General features: G+C 48.0%; 1 protein-coding gene across 1 annotated transcript in view; it reads left to right on the top strand.

Moving 5' to 3' along the window:
- Nucleotides 1–19,609, top strand: part of ARID2 (AT-rich interaction domain 2) — a 581,863-nt gene that overhangs the window by 163,512 nt on the left and 398,742 nt on the right. The window contains exon 5 of the mRNA XM_030215750.1: nt 14,481–14,699. Within this exon, the coding sequence (XP_030071610.1) occupies nt 14,481–14,699 (219 nt within the window). The remainder of the gene's footprint in view (nt 1–14,480; nt 14,700–19,609) is intronic.

Consider the following 19,609-nt stretch of genomic DNA (forward strand, 5'->3'; position numbering starts at 1 on the left):
TGGTGAAGAGCACCTCAGAGGATGGTGCTCAAGAGCCCATGCTGATGACTATTCAGGTGCTTGAGCTACTAGGGTTCATTTTAAACTTACTCCCAAGTCCCATCTACATCCTGTCCAGAAATTGGAATTCATAGGAGCCCTGCTCCTAACACAGAAGGTTCGAACCTTCCTCCCAGAAGGCAGTGCAGACAATCTTGTATTGTTGACGTCCAAGGTTTGAGCCTCTCGACAGGTCACTGCTCATATGTTGCTGGGCTACGTGACTTCCACAGTGTGTTACACCCATGACATGTCTTCACATGAGACCAGCTCAATGAACCCTGGCTTCTCGGTGGTATCAAACCACACGAAGCCTCCAAGATGTCACCCAGTTGTCCCCAGAGCATGTTCGCTCTCTTCAGTGGTGGACAATTCAATCCAATTTGACTCTGGCACTTCTATTCCAAATTCCTCAGCCACAAAAGGTGCCAACAATGGATGCGTCTCTCCTGGGATGGGGAGATCATGCAGATAGGCTTCACACTCAAGAAACTTGGTACCTCCAGGAAACGAATTTTCAGATCAACCTCCTGGAGCTTCAAGTGTTCTGGAATGCTCTAAAGGCTTTCAGAGATTGGCTGTCCCATCAAAATATTTTAGTTCAAACAGACAATCAGGTTGCAATGTATTACATCAACAAGCAGGGGCATTGGATCATGCCCTCTGTGTCAGGAAGCTTTCTGGATGTGGCATTGGGCTCGCCTGCATGGCGTGTTCTTTGGGCCACTTTTCTGGCGGGCGCAAACACCACCCTGACCGACAGACTGGCAGGATAATGCAACCACACGAGTGGTCTCTCCACATGGGTATGGTCCGCAAGATCTTCCGAGCGTGGGGCATCTCCTCGGTGGATCTTTTTGCCACTCAGATCAACCACAAGGTCCCTCAGTTCTGTTCCAGGCTTCAGGCTCACAACAGACTAGTGTTGGATGTCTTCCTCCTCAATTGGGGGCAGGTCTCCTGTATGCTTATCGTCTGGTACCTCTAGTAGGGAAAACTTTTCCTTCCTATAGTTCAGGGGTTAGCTAGTTTACGGTTTTTGTCTGCAATTCTGGTTATAAAGGACCTGTGGTTAGCCTAATTTTGCTGCTAAGTGTGTAATCTTCTCAGGATGTGTTATAGGTGTAATGCCTCATAATCAGTATTTTTGTAGTGCACAAGTATATTTTTGTAACTTGCTTTAAATTTTGTTATACAGTTATTTTTATATCTATAAATAAATACTATATTTCCATTTTGGCATTATTCCTTTCATTGGATCCTCAGGAGCTTAACCGAGATTGGATAGCAGAGCCGGTAGTGGGAGGCGGGGCTGGAGGTTGGGAGGCGGGGAAAGTGCTGGGCAGACTTATACGGTCTGTGCCAGAGCCGGTGGTGGGAGGCAGGGATAGTGCTGGGCAGACTTATACGGTCTGTGCCAGAGCCGGTGGTGGGAGGCAGGGATAGTGCTGGGCAGACTTATACGGTCTGTGCCAGAGCCGGTGGTTGGGAGGCGGGGCTGGTGGTTGGGAGGCGGGGATAGTGCTGGGCAGACTTATACGGTACAAATCAAAGTAGGGTATACACAAAAAGTAGCAGGCCCCTCGGGACCCACCTCTATCGGACCCGGCCTCGAGGAAGCGTGTGGATTCCACGTCTTCCTCACCGGTACCGAGAAGTCTCGATGACGGGCATCGGGCGAAGGCCAAGAAGCACCATCATCATTCTCCTTCTCGACACGGTACCGCGAGCTCCGGGTCGTCGAGGCATTTGGCACCCAAGAAGCGTCAATGCAGAGAGGATCGCACTCCCTCTGTCATGGAGGTATCAACGCGCAGGTCGTCTGGCAGCCCGGTACCGGCTCCCCAGCCTCTGCAGTTTCTGCCTCTGAAGCCCGCACCGACACCGCAGGCTTCCCCGACAGCTTCTGTAGATGAGCGCATCAAGGCTATTTTTCCTGATTTTATGGAAGTGATGCTGCACCATTTGCGCCTGGCACCAAAGGTACCTGTACCGGCGGTGCCGGAGGCTCCTGCGGCATCGTGCCTTTCGCCGGTGGTGAGATCCCCTTCTCTGGTACTGCCTCCGGTATCGGGGTCGGTAGCTCCGGGGTTGACTCTCCATTGCCTTCGGTGGAGGAAGCTTCACCGGAGTCTCCTGGGGAGTCGACTTCTCGACACTGTCATCGAGGTCACCGCACCTCCATGTCGAGACGGGCTCGGATCCAGGCTGCTCTTTCTGAGTTGCTAGCCCCATCCAATGATGGCTCATCTGATGAAGATGGGGGTCATGGAGTTTTCTCTGCTGAGGATTCTCTAGGTCTTCCATCTGATTCAACTCTCTCACCTCACAGGCAGTTCTCCCCTCCAGAGAGCTTGTCTTTTTCATCTTTTGTGCGGGAAATGTCTGAGGCCATTCCCTTCCCTGTGGAGACTGTGGATGAGCCCAGGGCCAAGATGCTCGAGGTCCTGGATTATCCATCTCCACCTAAGTCTTCTACCACAGCTCCTTTTCATGATACACTCAGGGAAGTGCTGATGAGGAACTGGGAGAAGCCTCTTTCATGTCCAACTATCCCCAAAAAGGCTGAATCCCAGTATCGGATCCACAGGGAACCCAGTTTTGTCCGGCCTCAGTTGCCCCATGATTCTGCGGTGGTGGATTCCGCTCTCAGAAGAGCCAAGAGTTCTAGGAAGTTTGCCTCGGCGCCCCCGGGGCGAGAACATAGAACCTTGGATTCTTTTGGGAGGCTGGCATGCTCGCATCCAATATTCAATCGTACCAGCTCTTCACGAGCATTCATTTGCGGAACTCAGTGAGGCAGCTTGAGAGCTTGGTTGATGCACTCCCATCGGAGCAGGCCGAGCCTTTTCATCAAGTGGTCAGGCAGCAGAAGGTGTGTCACAAATTCCTGTCCAGGGGCATTTACGATACTTGCGACGTGACATCCAGATTTTCTGCTATGGGTATAGTGATATGCAGACTCTCATGGCTGCGTGCCTCTAACCTGGAGGAACGAACTCAGCAGAAGATTGCAGATATCCCTTGCCGGGGGGGGGGGGGGGGGGGGATCATCTTTTCGGTGAGAAGGTCGAGGAGTTGATTGATCATCTCTATCAGCGTGATAACGCTATGGACTCTCTTCCCCGCCGGGCGCCTACTGCATCTGCTTCCTCATCTAGAAAGTTTTTTAAAGGGAAGAGAAGTGCACCCTACGCTTCTAGAGGCCGTAAGTACACTCCTGCTTCTCGACAGCTGGTTCAGGCTCTGCAACAGCATGCTTGTTCTCATCAGCAGTGTGCGCCGAAACAGGCCCCTGCAGCTCCCCAGCAAAAACCAGGGATGGGTTTTTGACTGGCTTCAGTTGAGCATAGCCACTGTAAACGTGTCCGTGCCGGGCGATCTGCCTGTTGGGGGGAGGTTAAAATTTTTTCACCAAAGGTGGCCTCTAATAACCTCTGACCGGTGGGTTCTTCAAATAGTCCGGTTAGGATACACCCTCAATCTGGAATCCAAACCTCCAAATTGCCCACCGAGAGCTCAGTCCTTCAGCTCTCAACACAGGCAAGTACTTGCAGAGGAACTCTCCACCCTTCTCAGCACCAATGTGGTCGAGCCCGTTCCACCAGGGCAGGAAGGGCTGGGGTTCTATTCCAGGTACTTTCTTGTGGAAAAGAAAACAGGGGGGATGCGTCCCATCCTAGACCTAAGGGGCCTGAACAGATATCTGGTTCGAGAAAAGTTCAGGATGCTTTCCCTGGGCACCCTTCTTCCCATGATTCAGGAAAACGATTGGCTATGTTCTCTGGACTTAAAGGATGCTTATACTCGCATCTCGATACTTCCAGCTCACAGGAAGTATCTGCGGTTTCGGCTGGGAACGCAGCATTTTCAGTACTGTGTGCTGCCTTTTGGCTTGGCGTCTGCGCCCAGGGTATTTACCAAGTGCCAGGCAGTTGTTGCAGCGTCTCTTCGCAGACTGGGAGTGCATGTGTTCCCTTATCTTGACGATTGGCTGGTGAAGGGCACCTCCCAGGAAGGAGTTTTACAGTCCATGCGGATGACTGGGTAATTGATGACAAACACTAGTAGCTCCAGCACTTGAATAGTCATCCGGTTCAAAAATTGGAATTCATAGGGGCTCTGTTGTGCATGAAGAGAGCTTGTGCCTATCTTCCCGAGCCAAGAGCAGACAACCTTCTGTGTCTGGTCTCCAAGGGTCAAGCGTCTCAACAGATCACAGCTCGGCAGATGTTCAGACTCCTGGGGCACATGACTTCCACAGTTCATGTAACTCCCATGGCACGTCTTCGCGTGAGATCAGCTCAGTGGACCCTAGCTTCCCAGTGATACCAAGCTTCAGGGGATCTAGAGGATGTGATCCAGCTGTCCACTGACTTTCGGAATTCCCTTCAGTGGTGGACAGTTCGATCCAATCTGGTTTTGGGGCGCCCATTCCAAATTCCTCAGACACAAAAAGTGCTGACGACGGATGCATCCCTCCTAGGGTGGGGAGCGCAAGTAGATTAGCTTCATACTCAAGGAACTTGGTCCCTTTAGGAAAAGCGTCTTCAGATCAACCTCCTGGAGTTGCGAGTGATCTGGAATGCTCTAAAGGCTTTCAGAGATCGGCTATCCAACCAAATTATTCGAATACAAACAGACAATCAGGTTGCGATGTACTACAAACAAGCAAGGGGGTACCGGATCTCGCCCTCTGTGTCAGGAGGCCGTGCAGATGTGGCATTGGGCTCGCCAACACGGCATGTTTCTCCAAGCCATTTATCTAGCCGGCGTAAACAGTCTGGCCGACAGGTTGAGCAGGATAATGCAACCTCACGAGTGGTCGCTGAACATGGCTGTAGCCAAACAGATTTTCCGAGAGTGGGACACCTCCTCGGTGGATCTTTTTGCCACTCAACTCAATCACAAGGTCCCTCAGTTCTGTTCCAGACTACAGGCCCACGGCAGGCCAGCGTCGGATGCCTTTCTCCTTCATTGGGGGACAGGCCTTCTGTACATGTATCCTCCCATACCTCTGGTGAGAAAGACTTTGCTGAAACTTAAGCAAGATCGCGGAACCATGATTCTGATTGCGCCTTTCTGGCCGCGCCAGATCTGGTTCCTTCTTCTTCTGGAATTGTCCTCAGAAGATCCGTGGAGTGTTTTCCAACCCTCATTAATCAGAACGAGGGGGCGCTTCTACATCCCAACCTCCAGTCTCTGGCTTTCACGGCCTGGATGTTGAGAGCTTAGAATTTGTCTCCTTGGGTATTTCTGAGGGTGTCTCCCTTGCTTCCAGGTAAGATTTCACTAAACGGTGTTACTCCTGTAAATGGAAGATGTTTGCCGTCTGGTGTGACAGCAGGGCCCTAGATCCCTTTTCTTGTCCTACACAGACCTTGCTTGAATACCTTCTACACTTACCAGAGTCTGGTCTCAAGAACAACTCAGTAAGAGTTCACCTTAGTGCAATTAGTGCTTATCAACGTGTAGAGGGTCAGCCTATCTCTGGACAGCCTTTAGTTGTTCGCTTCATGCGAGGTTTGCTTTTGTCAAAGCCCCCAGTCAGACCTCCACCAGTGTCATGGGATTTCAATGTCGTTCTCACCCAGCTGATAAAACCCCCTTTCGAGTCACTGAATTCCTGCCATCTGAAGTATTTGACCTGGAAGGTCATTTTCTTGGTGGCTGTTATTTCAGCTCATAGGGCCAGTGAGCTTCAGGCTCTAGTGGATCATGCTCCTTATCTTAAATTTCATCATAAGAGTAGTCCTCCGCACGCATCCAGTGCCTGCCGAAGGTGGTGTCGGAGTTCCATCTGAATCAGTCGATTGTCTTGCCAACATTTTTTCCCCATCCTCATACACGTCCTGGCGAAAGCAAGCTGCACACTTTGGACTGCAAAAGAGCACTGGCCTTTTACGTGGAGCGGACAAGCCCCCACAGACAAGTCCGCCCAGTTGTTTATTTCTTTTAATCCCAACAAGAGGGGAGTTGCTGTCGGGAAACGCACCATATCTAATTGGCTAGCAGATTGCATTTCCTTCATTTATGCCCAAGCTGGGCTGACTTTAGAGGGCTATGTCACGGCTCATAATGTTAGAGCCATGGCTGCGTCAGTGGCTCATCTGAGGTCAGTCACTATTGAAGAGATCTGCGAGGCTGCGACGTGGTTGTCAGTCCACACATTCACATCTCACTACTGCCTTCAGCAGGATAGCGGATGCGACAGTCGGTTTGGGCAGTCGGTGCTGCAGAATCTGTTTGGGGTTTAGAATCCTACTCCAACCCTCCTAGGCCCATTTTTATTCTGTTCCAGGCTGCACACTCAGTTAGATGTTTCTTGTTTCAGGTCAATCTTTGTTATGCCCTCGCCGTTGCGAGGTCCAATTGACCAATGTTTGTTGTTTTGAGTGAGCCTGGGGGCTAGGGATACCCCCACATGTGAGAATATCAGCCTGCTTGTCCTCGGAGAAAGTGAAGTTTCTTACCTGAAGCAGGTATTCTCCGAGGACAGCAGGCTGGATATTCTCACAAACCCTCTCTCCTCCCCTTTGGAGTTGATTTCTTTTCATCTATTGGATTCAACTGAGGAGCTTGACCGCACGACGGACGGGAAATCGTGTACACGCATTCACAGTGCGGGCACCTTGCGTGGTAGAATGCTCCAGAAGAGACTTCTATGGTTTTTTGCTAAAATCCTTCTGGGGCCGACGTGACGTCACCCATACGTGAGAATATCCAGCCTGCTGTCCTCGGAGAATACCTGCTTCAGGTAAGAAACTTCGCTTTCTCTGAGGACAGCAGGCTGATTGTTCTCACAAACCCGCCCTCCTCCCCTTTGGAATTGTTCTTTCTTTGTTTTATGCTTTTTGATTAAACTAAGGAACCACTCTCGCGCGGCATGCGGGAAGTCGTTCGCGCATGTGCGGTCCGTGCTGCTCTTGCGAAGGATCTCTCTAGAAAACTTTGTTTTATTTTGCTTGCAAAATCTTCTGATTCTTGGGCTGCCGCGGACGTCGACCCATCATGTGAGAACAATCAGCCTGCTGTCCTCAGAGAATACCTGCTTACAGGTATGTATCTTCGCTATACTGTGGACAGGAACTATTGAACAGACTAGCTGGGTCTTTTTTTCTGTCTTCTATTGTTAACTTTTTTATTTTTTTATTGTACACATATGTTAGTTCGTTATGTGACTGTAGTGAACTTTGTTTTCAATAAAAGTGAAGTTGCTCACATATAATGTGTTCCCAGAAGACCACAGTTAAACAGCAGCATTGAAGCTACTGTGTGAGAGTAGAGAAAGGCCTTTTCTGTAGAGCTCTAAAAGAATCTTTTTTCAGTACCTAGTGTAGTCACATAACATTCTTGTGTGACTGTTCACCTGCTTTCTTTGTATTCTTTCACCTTTTGATGACAATGAAAAAAAAAGTTTTTACTGAAGGAATTACGAATCCTCCAGTGCTTTAGAGCTGCACATTGGTTGTTTTTGGGATATGCGACTTTGACGCTTGGCTTTCCTTCTTTCATGATCCTTCTTCCCTCTCCCTCATCCTTGGCGACTTTAACATTCATGCTAATGATCCCTCCAACTCTTAGGTTTCCCAGTTCCTCACCTTAACATCCTCCTTCAATCTCCATCTATGCTCCACTTCCCCCACTTACCAAAATGGGCACTGTCTTGATCTTATCTTTTCCTATAACTGCTCTCCCTCCAATTTCTTTGCCTCAGATCTTCCCCTCTCTGACCATCATTTAATAACCTTCACACTTAAACTTCCTCCTGCCCAATCCCGTCCAATCTTAACTAATTTATCTAGGAATCTTCAGGCTATTGACCCTACTACCCTATCCTCCAGTGTCTTGAACCTCTTCTCTACCACTGCACCATCCAAATCTGTCAATGAGGCCGTCTCTTCCTACAGTACTATTCTATCCTCTGCTTTAGACACTCTTGCACCTCTCACGCCCCGTCCTATAAGGCGTACCAAACCCCAGCCTTGGCTGACTTCTAGGATCCGCTACCTACGTTCCTGTGCCCGTTCCGCCGTACGCGTCTGGCTGAAATCTCGTACCCTTGCTGACTTCATACACTTCAAGTTCATGCTGACCTCCTCCCAATCTGCTCTTTTGCTTGCCAAACAGGACTATTAAATCCAATTGACTGATTCTCTCGGCTCAAACCCTCGACTTCTCTTTGCCACACTGAACTCTCTCCTCAAGGTGCCTCCATCTCCAACTCCTCCCTCACTATCTCCTCAGACCCTAGCTGAGTTCTTCCACGACAAGGTTCAGACGATAAACCTTGAATTCTCAACCAAGCCACCCCCACCTCTCCCTCCCCTTGTCCGTTCCCCTAATTCCCCAACCCCTCCGTCCTTTTCCTCTTCTCGAAATCACTGATGAAGAAACACATCTTCTCTCCTCCTTTAAGCGAACTACCTGTTCCTCTGATCCCATTCCTACCCACCTTCTTAACACCATCTCTCCTACTCTCACCTCTTTTATCTGTCATATCCTTAATCTTTCACTTTCCACTGCGACTGTTCCTGATGCCTTCAAACATGCCGTGATCACACCACTCCTTAAGAAACCTTCACTTGACCCTACCTCTCCTTCCAACTATCGACCCATCTCCCTCCTCCCCTTCCTCTCCAAGATACTTGATTGTGCCGTTCACTGCCACTGTTCTTGACCCACTCCAATCTGGCTTTCGCCCTCTTCATTCAACTGAAACTGCACTTACAAAAGTTTCCAACAACCTGTTACTGGCCAAATCCAAAGGTCTCTCTTCTATCCTCATCCTTCTCGATCTATCTGCCGCTTTTGACACTGTTGATCACAGTTTACTCCTTGATACGTTGTCTTCACTTGGATTCCAGGGCTCTGTTCTTTCCTGGTTCTCCTCCTACCTCTCGCTTCGCACCTTTAGTGTACACTCTGGTGGATCCTCTTTCACTTTTATCCCACTACCAATTGGTGTACCTCAGGGTTCTGTTCTCGATCCTCACCTGTTCTCTATCTACACTTCTTCCCTTGGCTCTCTGATATCATAACACAGATAGAGAGGGTAATACAGCATACACAGAAAGTATACAGACAAAAAAGAACAACACTGGGCCTTCAAGACTGGGACAATAAAAGTTCTTTATTGGTGACCTTATAAAGAACTTTTATTGTCCCAGTCTTGAAGGCCCAGTGTTGCTCTCTGATATCATCCCATGGCTTTCAATACCATCTCTACGCTGATGACTCCCAGATCTACCTCTCTACCCCTGAAATCTCAACCAGCATCCAGACCAATGTATCAGCCTGCCTATTTGATATCGCTGCCTGGATGTCTCAACATCATCTAAAACTTAACATGGCCAAAACCGAGCTTCTCATCGTTCCCCCTAAACCCATCTCTCCTGTCCCCCCTTTCTCTATTTCTGTGTATGGCACCTTTATTCTCCCTGTCTCATCAGCTCGTAACCTTGGGGTCATCTTCGACTCCTCTCTCTCCTTCTCTACTCACATTCAGCAGATTGCCAAAACCTGTCATTTCTTTCTCTATAAAATCAGCAAAATCTGTCCCTTCCTCTCTGAGCACTCTACCAGAACCCTTATCCACACTGTTACCACCTCTCGCCTAGATTATTGCAACCTGCTTCTCACTGGCCTCCCACTTAGCCATCTCTCTCCTCTTCAGTCGGTCCAAAACTCTGCTGCGCGACTCATTTTCCGCCAGTCGCTATTCTCACATTAGCCCTCTCCTCAAGTCACTTCACTGGTTTCCTATCCGTTTCCGCATTCAATTCAAACTTCTCTTACTGACCTATAAGTTCATTCACTCTACCGCTCCCCAGTACCTCTCCACTCTCGTCTCTCCCTACGCCCCCCCTCGGGTACTCCGTTCTGTGGATAAATCTCTCTTGTCTGTCTGTACTCTTCTCCTCTACTGCTAATTCCAGACTCTGTTCCTTTTAGCTCGCTGCACCTCAAGCCTGGAATAGAATTCCCGAGCTTGTACGTCTAGCCCCATCCTTGGCCGTTTTCAAATCCAGGCTAAAAGCCCACCTCTTTAATGCTGCTTTTGACTCCTAACCACTACTCACTTGCCCTGTACCCTTTTATCCCCACCTCTTTAATTCCCTTACCTCTTAATTGCTCTGTCTGTTTTGTCTGTCCTATTTAGATTGTAAGCTCTTTGAGCAGGGCCTGTCTTTTTTTTGTTTGGTGTACAGCACTACGTATGCCTTGTAGCGCTATAGAAGTGATTAGTAGTAGTAGTAGGTTTTCCTACAATTGAGGTAGGGTGTATAGGGATCTATCACTTGCTTATTCATCAAGGATATCTTGAAAACTTAGACTGGAGATTCACTCACTCCTGGTTTAGACAGAAAGTTGTACTCTCTGGAACCTTGTTGTTCACTGCATCAACTTAAATATGTAACCTAAGAAATGTCTGATGGTTCTTAAATGAAATTCCTTTTTGTACCTTATAGACCATTCCAGGCAAATGGGTTGAGTACCCCTACTAGCAGATGTAGGTGGAGGAAGAGATATTGGACTATTCCAGTGATATCACCAGTATAAGGGCTAGTGTCGCCTGCAGTTCTCCAGTATCTCTCTATCTCTAGCAGATGGTGTAAGTTTGATCTGATGCAGCAGGTCTGTTCCCTAGGTCTGCGTCCCTGAGGTTGTTTTTGAGCCAGTAGCTCCTGGGATATGGACCATGGTTCTTACCTTCAGTTGAGCGTAAATCTGGTTATCCCTATGCTGCCCCAAGCTATAGTCTATGGTCTTTAGCTTTGTGAGGTGTCTGGTAGTCCGCGCAGGGCACCTGCCAGTGTGGGAGGGAATGTTGGGATCCTCACCCCCCCCCCACCCCCACCCCTAAGTTCCCCAAATTTTAATTTGGTTGATTAACTTTATTCTTCTGCTTTGTGAGGGGAGAAAAGGTAATTTAAAAAAAAAACCCTACACAAGCACAACTTCAGGGGAGAGGCTGTAAAATTACTGGGATGGGGGGCACCCTTAGTTGCAGGTGGAGTCCTGCCAACTGGGGAGTGCAAGTAATGGAAGTTGGCAGCTGATGCTATGGTGTTTGTAGGAGCTGGAAGCTCAGCTTTGTTGCCAACTACTTTTTACGATATTATGGAGGTCTGTAAAGAGCTCCTGGAGGGGGGCTTGTGGTAGTCCTGATACCACTTCTGACCCAGCTAGAAGGTTCCTGGGAATCCCAATTTGGTAGGAATAGAAGCCATTTGGCCCTGAGAGGGTTTTGTAATTTGGAAGCTGGAGGAATAGCTCCAACCTGACTCGACCTGAGGACCCAGAGCATGTTGGGGGGGGGGGAGTTTCAACTGTCTACAGAGGGTGGGCAGTCATCTTGTGGCCAATGTCCCTGTGTGCTGCAGCTCCAAGCCCCCTTCTGAGGGCCAAGCAGCTCATGAGTTCGATCCACAGTTGCCGCCGCCTCCCCCCACCTTCCCAGCTCACTTGGGAGTTAGCAGAGTAGAGGGGTAACTGTCTCTTGACTTAGGAATTCCAGGACTCAGAGGGCCTATCCCCTGGACTAAGACAACTCCCCTCCAGCAATGTTCCCTCTAAGCCAGTGGTGCCCGTACCTGTTCCTGGAAGCACCCTACCCATTCAGGTTTTCAGGATATCCACAATGAATGTCCCTGAAAGAGATCTGCTTGCATTGTTTCCACTGCATGCAAATCTGTCTCATGGCTACTCATTGTGGACATCCTGAAAACCTGAGTGGTTGGGTGCCTTCAGGACCAGGTTTGAGAACCACTGCTCTAAGATGTGCAGGAGTCCTCCACCTGCATTCCTGCCAGTAGTATTGCTGTTTCGATATCATATTTTTAATAGGCAATTTCTGTAGGGCTCCAGAGGACCTGCCTGTCCCTAGAGATTGAAAACACTATTTTATTTTATTTATTTATTTAGATTTTGCTCACACCTTTTTCAGTAGTAGTTCAAGGTGAGTTACATTTAGGTACACTGGATATTTCTCTGTCCCAGGAGGGCTCACAATCTAAGTTTGTACCTGAGGCAATGGAGGGTTAAGTTGCATGCCCAAGATCACCAGGAGCAGCAGTGGGATTTGAACCGGCACCTCTGGATTGCAAGACCGGTGCTCTAACCACTAGGCCACTCCTCCATTATATTTAATCATCACCCTCCCCCCACCCCTCACTAGTTGAATGATGTTGGAAGACTCCCAAATAGCTTAGAGGCAACATTGCCCTACTGTAGTTTGATTGTTGTGTCTGCAAGAGCTCGGTAAGCTGATTGATTCAATGACCAAGTGACCAAGACCCTGTGTATTTCAGTGGTGGCCACAGTGAAGTCAGCATATGGTGAATTCATATTGGAAGGGCTCCACAGTCCTTCCAGCTCCTTTCCTTTTACTTGGAACTTTCTCCCAGATGGTGTTGTCAAAGTGGGAGACCCCACAGGGCACTTCCAGGGTTTCAGACTTCTCAGAAGGCTCTACCTGCTCCCTGAAGAGAAGTTTTATGCAACCCGTGGTGGATACCTTAGTCATGGCAGTGCCCAAGAAGACAGTTGTTCCAGTAGAGAAGGGCTGGTAAAGCAGGCCTTTTACCTCTATGGCGCTTGGAGATTATGTAGCCCATGTTCTGATGCTAGTGGTATGTGGAGGTTATGTATTTCATGCTCTGATGACCTGGGTGCATCAGCTCCCAGGTTCTTCTAAGGTGGCACATGTCCAGATCTCCTCGCAGTCAATGGCCTTGGCGCTGGTAGCCTGCAGGTGGCTGTAGTGCCATTGGGTGGCTGATGAAACCTCCAAATCCTATCTAAGTAAGCTTTTATTCAAGGGTTGTTTGTTATTTAGGGAGAACCTGGAGAAGCCCATAGTGGAGGCCAGGCCACAGTGGCTCCCAGAATATCATCCATGCCAGGCTGCCTGTCCTTCCGGAGGCAAGGTTGGGTCTAAAGATGAGGCCAGTTTTGCTCGGGCAGATGTTCTGTGGGGATTCCCTTAGGGAGCCAAGGACCATTCGCTCATACCTTCTCCATTTCATGTGAATCAAATAGTGCTGTTACTGGTGTTTCCTAACTGGAGCTTCTTTGATTTGACCTCAAAGCTTCATAAGCTGGATGTCTGTAGAGTCTTCCACTGTTTGGAAGGATCATCTGTTCTGTTACAGGGGTTGTGTAGAGGTCTCGTGGCTTTCAAATTGTCTGTAGCACACTAGGTCATAGCTGCTATTAAGGCAGTGTACGTTATTCAGAGGAAGGAGGTACTGAGGGGCCTAAAGGCCCACTCCAGTCGAGTGCAGGTGACTTCCTGGGCAGAGGCATGGGTGTTTACCACCTGGTTGTTCCTTCATGCTTTGGTGTGAGGCGCTACAAGCTTGACGTTCTTGATAGAAGTGAGTCTGCCTTTGGGAGGATGGTGATTCAGGGAGCCTTGTCTTTCCTTGCCCAGTAGGGTAGTGCTTGGTTACATCACACTTTGGACTTGTCTTGTAGGGACAAAGGGAAGGTGAAATGTGGCCATACCTGTTAATTTCTTTTCTGTGAGTCCTGCTAGACCCGTCCAGGACCTTCCTGGAAGACTTCAGTGTGCAGGATATGCCTCGTTCTTTGTTTGCTCTCACTTTGTCTGTAGGTAGTTCAGGTAATTCATGATATGTTCTTATTATATGGTGTAAGCTGTGATGGTTTTCAGTGGAGTAACACTACTGGGCATGTGGCAAGGTAGATAATCGATTTCTGCTTTGGCAGTGGCATATTGTTGAATTCCAGGCTGCACCATCTTTATACCAGTGATGTCACTGGAATAGATCAGTATCTGACTCCATCTGCTTCTAAGGGGACTCAGCACACTTGTCTGCACTGATCTAGCAGGACTCAAGAAAAGGAAATTGAGAGGTAAAACTAAATTTCACCTTATATCTATACATGCTGTAAGCAAAATTTAGCTCCTAGCTGTATAATTTAATCTCACTGGTCACATAATTATTTTGCTATTTTGTGCTCTTGACAGACAGAGAATAAATTTTATTCTATTTATTATGACATATCTCTCATGCTAGAAGAGGACCAAAGGGTAACCTGCTTCTTCTGTCTTATCAATGCTGTATTGATGCTACAGCACATATCCCCCATATGTCAAATGATAGTTTTCTGCCTCTTGAGGCTCAAGACATTTGACAGCAGTATGCCCAGACTTTGCTTACTTCAGTGGACAGAATTCATAAACACAGATCCTCAATGTGGCATTGACCTGTCCTGCTGCCTAACAATGACTTTCTCATTATGTTGTTTGTGATGATAGTTTTATATTAACATTTTCAGTAGCTGAGAAGTTATGAATTTTGTTGGGTGCAGTTTATTGTGTTAATTTGTATGATTGATGTTTTTGTGTCAGTTTCATTTGCCATAATTACTACATTTTTTTGTGTGTGTCTCTTCCTCCTATTAAATAGATTATCTTCGTCAAAGCTATGGGCTGTCTATGGACTTCAATTCTCCAAATGACTACAATAAATTGGTGCTTTCACTGTTATCTGGACTCCCAAATGAAGTGGACTTTGCTATTAATGTATGCACTCTTCTATCAAATGAAAGCAAACATGTTATGCAACTTGAAAAAGATCCAAAAATCATCACATTATTACTTGCTAATGCAGGGGTATTTGATGACAGTAAGTTTATTTTTTTCAAATTTACTTCATTATTCTTCTTATTAGGTATGCTGTTTTTGCTTTGCGACATTGTCCCTTTTTAGCTTTCCTTCAAAGAGCAGAATTGAATTGGGCACAGATATGTAAAGTCATTTAACAGTGCTGCAATGGAACAGCTCTTAGTACTAGTGTAAAGTTTTGAGAATGTGCAGGTCTTCCCGCTTTTAGCAGTTCCTTCAGTTTTTGTGTTTTGTGCTTTGTTGAATGGATGTGAAAACAAAGGGGTCGATGTTCAGTCGCTGAAATGAATGTTTTTATTAAATGCTGCTTTCAGTGGTCAAAATATATCTGGATGTCCCGCGCCATTATCAAGATAATGTCAAACACTGATTATGGTGGTCAGTGCCAGAACTTATACAGATGTTGCAATATTCAGTCTGCTATCTGGATACAGTGTGCAGGATATGCCTCGTTCTTTGTTTGCTCTCACTTTGTCTGTAGGTAGTTCAGGTAATTCATGATATGTTCTTATTACCGTATTTTTCGGACTATAAGACGCACTTTTTTCCCCCAAAATTTGGGAGGAAAATGGGGGGTGCGTCTTATAGTCCGAAGGTAGCGTTTTTTGACCTCCGTTCCGTACTTACAGGATTCCATGTTCCCTGGTGGTCTAGTGACGTCGGGGCAGGAAAGAGCCCCCTCTTTCCTTCCCATCGCGCTGCTCTCCGTGCTTCTCAATGCTTTCCGACGGTCTCGGCGAGATTCAAAATGGCCGCTGAGATTCTCGGCGGCCATTTTGAATCTCGCCGAGACCGTCGGAAAGCATTGAGAAGCACGGAGAGCAGCGCGATGGGCAGGAAAGAGGGGGCTCTTTCCTGCCCCGACGTCACTAGACCACCAGGGAACACGGAATCCTGTAAGTACGGGACGGAGGTCCAAAACCCGGACAAGACGCACCGGAGCACCTAGGTTTTAGAGGAGGGAAAGAGGAAAATTTTTTTTTTCCTCTTTCCCTCCTCTAAAACCTAGGTGCGTCTTATGGTCCGGTGCGTCTTATAGTCCAAAAAATACGGTATATGGTGTAAGCTGTGATGGTTTTCAGTGGAGTAACACTACTGGGCATGTGGCAAGGTAGATAATCTATTTCTGCTTTGGCAGTGGCATATTGTTGAATTCCAGGCTGCACCATCTTTATACCAGTGATGTCACTGGAATAGATCAGTATCTGACTCCATCTGCTTCTAAGGGGACTCAGCACACTTGTCTGGATAGCCTATTTGGGTAACGTAGAATAACCTTTAATATGTCCTAAGTGATCTGAGTGAGATATTCAGGTAATGGACTGAATATTGCCATTGTCTGGATAAGTTCTGAGACTATCCCAGCACTCTCCCAGTTAGCAGCACTTATCTATATAGCAGGTGCTGTAACCTGGATAAGTGGTCCTTTTTAATATTGACCCTAAAGATTTCTTGTATTGAAGAGGTTTCTTGACCTCCACTTGGCTCCAACATTGCTTTTTATCTTTTTCTCCTGAAAAACATTTAGTTTCCTTTGTTGTTTTGTTCTTCAAAAGTATCTGACGTCCAAGGTTCCAGCTTGTCCTCAGTGTTGGGGAATGATCCAAAACTTTGATACCCTTTCCAGATGCCTGTTTTGTCTGGACTTGGAACTTAATCAGGTTGGCTACAAATATTATGGCAGGATGTCTCTGTAAGCCTGAAAAGACCAACTGACCTGCCTTCACAATCAATGTGATGAAATAGACTTCTTGTCCAGAAGAAGGAAATGAGAACATTACCTGCGTAGGATGCTTGATGTGGACTAGATGGATAATCATCTTTGTGTAAGATGGTACAGTTCATATAATTGAGGGATATGACAAAAACTGTTCTGGATAAAGCAGGAAATACAAGTGGTCATGCTTTACAGCTTGCAGCTGAGAAATGCCTTTATATTGTGGACAGGAATAGCTATGCAGACGAGCTGGTCTAGTTGGATATATTTATCTTCTGTTTCTATTTTTTGTTTTGTTTTTCTCTTCTTTTGTTGAAGACGAATCATTATGTGATTGTGGCAAATTTCATAACTGTAGAGAAAGTGAAGTTGCTTACTTGTAGCTTGTGTTCTCAAAAGAAAGCAGACTGTGCGCACTCTAGCAGATCTTTTTCTGTGGATGTTGCCTTGACCTCCCTGTATAGTAACTTTGAGTCCAGATTTAAAGAAGCAATGCCAGGGATCTTTTAAATTGGTACAAACCACTTCGGAGGCTTCCAAGCACAGGCCTGACAAGGCAACCTCTAATTCCCTATCCCATTAGAGCAGTCTGGATGAGTGGGTTATAGCTCCGTACCTGGAGATAGAGGCAGAGCACACTTACACATCAGTGATGTCATCACCAGTATAAGGAGTGGTACTTCCCTGAAACTTGCTATTCCTTAGCTTCAGCAGCAGATGAATCCAGGAACTGGTGGGTTATATCCGCCTACCAGCAGGTGGAGAGAGAGAACACACGTACGTCTAGTAGCGCTATAGAAATAAGTAGTAGTAGTAACACTGAAAGAAGGCAGTGACCATAGACGTCCAGATCCTTCTCCCTTAGTATATCTCTATCTCCAGCAGGTGGTGGACAGATTCTTCCAGCTCTTGGATTTTGGTTTTGGAGAGGCTCCTAGGCTTGCCAGTTGAACTGGGAGTGTGTGGCTAAGGGTGCCCACTTTAGAGGCATACTTGGTTCTCAAGTTCCCTGCCTTACCCCTATCTCTCCTTTTCTCCCAGTGTCCCAAGCTCTGCTATTCTCGGCTGTTCTCTTGTTCCTTCATTTCTTCCTCACAACAAAAGCCAAAAAAAAAAAAATAAAACAACACAGAAGGAAACACGACCCTGAGCTCTCTAAGACCAGGGACTGGGACAGTGGAGCGCCTTTTGGGCTCCTCCTGTGAAGGACCCCGCAGCTCTGCAAAGCAACTCAGGGTGATTTGTTTTAGTGGTTTGTTTTTACCGGTTTGGTAATAGCGGCAGAAACAGTCAAGCGCTGCTCTCGCTGCGGTAAACATCGTACCACAGCAGGAGCTTGCAGCGCGAACTGTTTGGATGGCTCAGAGGCTACGAGTGCAGCGGCGGCTTCCAACCCTGATTTTTCCCACGCTCCTTCCCTCAGTGTGGGCGCCATTTTGGATTCTTCAGGAGATGCCGAGATGTCGGTTGTGCTGACGGGAGATCTAATTAAACAGGCTGGGAGCCTCGCTGAGAGAGTGCAATCAATTGAGCTTCCCTATCATCAAGCCGATGAATCCATAGACTGGTGGGTTGTGTCCATCTACCAGCAGGTGGAGATAGAGAGCAATCTTTTGCCTCCCTATATGTGGTCATGTGCTGCTGGAAATTTCCCAATATGTTCTCTATCTAGCAGGTGTGTGGTCGCACAGCAGCAGCTCTTGCTAGGTCTCCAAGCCTAATTGTTTAGGTTTTGTTGAGTACCTGGGGTTGAGGGCTCTTCATGAGCAAGTGCAGACCTGGTGGTGCCAGGTCCCTCCTTTTCTTTCCCCTCCCACTGGCTCCGTTTAAAAAAAAAAAAAAAAAAAAAACAGAAAAATAGACGTCCTTGAGAGAAAGACGTCCTTGGTTGCAGCTACTCACTGGGACTCCAAATCGTTGCAGCTTGGAGCGAGAAGCAGGTAATATTACCTTTTCCTAGCGGGCAGGGGGTTCCCCGAATGGTCTCCACGTGGCTATGGCGTTGGATGGCAAGGGCGCGAAAAGACGCTCCCCGGACTGCGTGCGCGCGTCTAGCGGGGAAATGGGGGGTTCAAAGGCAGAGACGCCTTTCTTGGGCGCCTTTTCGGAATCGGGAGAGTTCCCCGGTTTTTCCTCCAGTGCGGCGGTTTTTCCCGACTTAGGCGCCCATCCCCCGCTGGCCGCCCTCCCGGTTGTGGCCGGCCACGCTGCTCGGTCGGCTCCTTCTTGGGCCGCCCTTGAGGTGGGAGACGTTAATGGTATGGTCGCCCTTGACTCGGGCGACGGTATAAAGTCGGTGAAATTAAAGCGCCATTCATCCCGCGCAGCTCTGCGGAGTGTCGCGGCGGACGCCATTTTAGACGCGCAGCGCGCCTCTCCCCCCGCTCTTGGGAGCACAGGTTGAGAGTGCCTCTAGGACCGTGGCCCAGGCTGCAGAAGTGCACAAACTGGGGGGTTTCTCCCCTGAGTTTATTTTACTGCTGCATCAGGCTTTCCTTATGCAAAACGCTGCCCCTGCTCCTCTGTCTGATAAGGGTGATGAGGCTTCCATGATCAAGCGCCCTCGGGTGGATCTCCAGGCCCTAGGAGACTCGGTCTCCTCTGATGTGGATGAGGGCAGCGTATCTGAGTTCTCCCAAAGGTCCTTAGGGGATTCTTTGGAGGAGACTGATCCCCGCTCAGACGGAGCGGATGACCCCTCTGCAGCGCAGCTTTTTCGCTCAGAGGATTTGCCCAACCTGTTAGTGCAGGCCATGAGCATTCAGAAAATTTCCTCTCCGGAGGAAGGCCCTCTCTCAGCTTCAGCTGGCTCAGCCATTTTGCTGGGAACTAAGCGCCCGCCCAGAACCTTCCACATTCATGAAGCCATGCAGACTTTAATTTTGGCTCAATGGGATGCCCGTGAAGCGAGCCTTAAGGTAGCCAGAGCCATGTCCCGTCTGTACCCTTTGCCTGAGGGTGAACGGGAGGCCTTTCTCTGGCCTACAGTAGACTCGTTAATCACTGCTTTGGAAGCTTCAATTACTGAAGGAGAGGCAGTGGAGCAAGCTGGTATGAGGTACTGAAAAAAGTGTGCTCTCTATCTCCCTCTGCTGGTTGATGGACACAACCCATCTGTAATGGCTGCATCTGCTATGACTAAAGGAAAGAAAATTATCATGGTAAGAACCTAATTTTCCCTTATTCCTTCCTTC

The sequence above is a fragment of the Microcaecilia unicolor genome, chromosome 10, assembly GCF_901765095.1.
Source record: "Microcaecilia unicolor chromosome 10, aMicUni1.1, whole genome shotgun sequence".
NCBI classification, from domain to species: domain Eukaryota; kingdom Metazoa; phylum Chordata; class Amphibia; order Gymnophiona; family Siphonopidae; genus Microcaecilia; species Microcaecilia unicolor.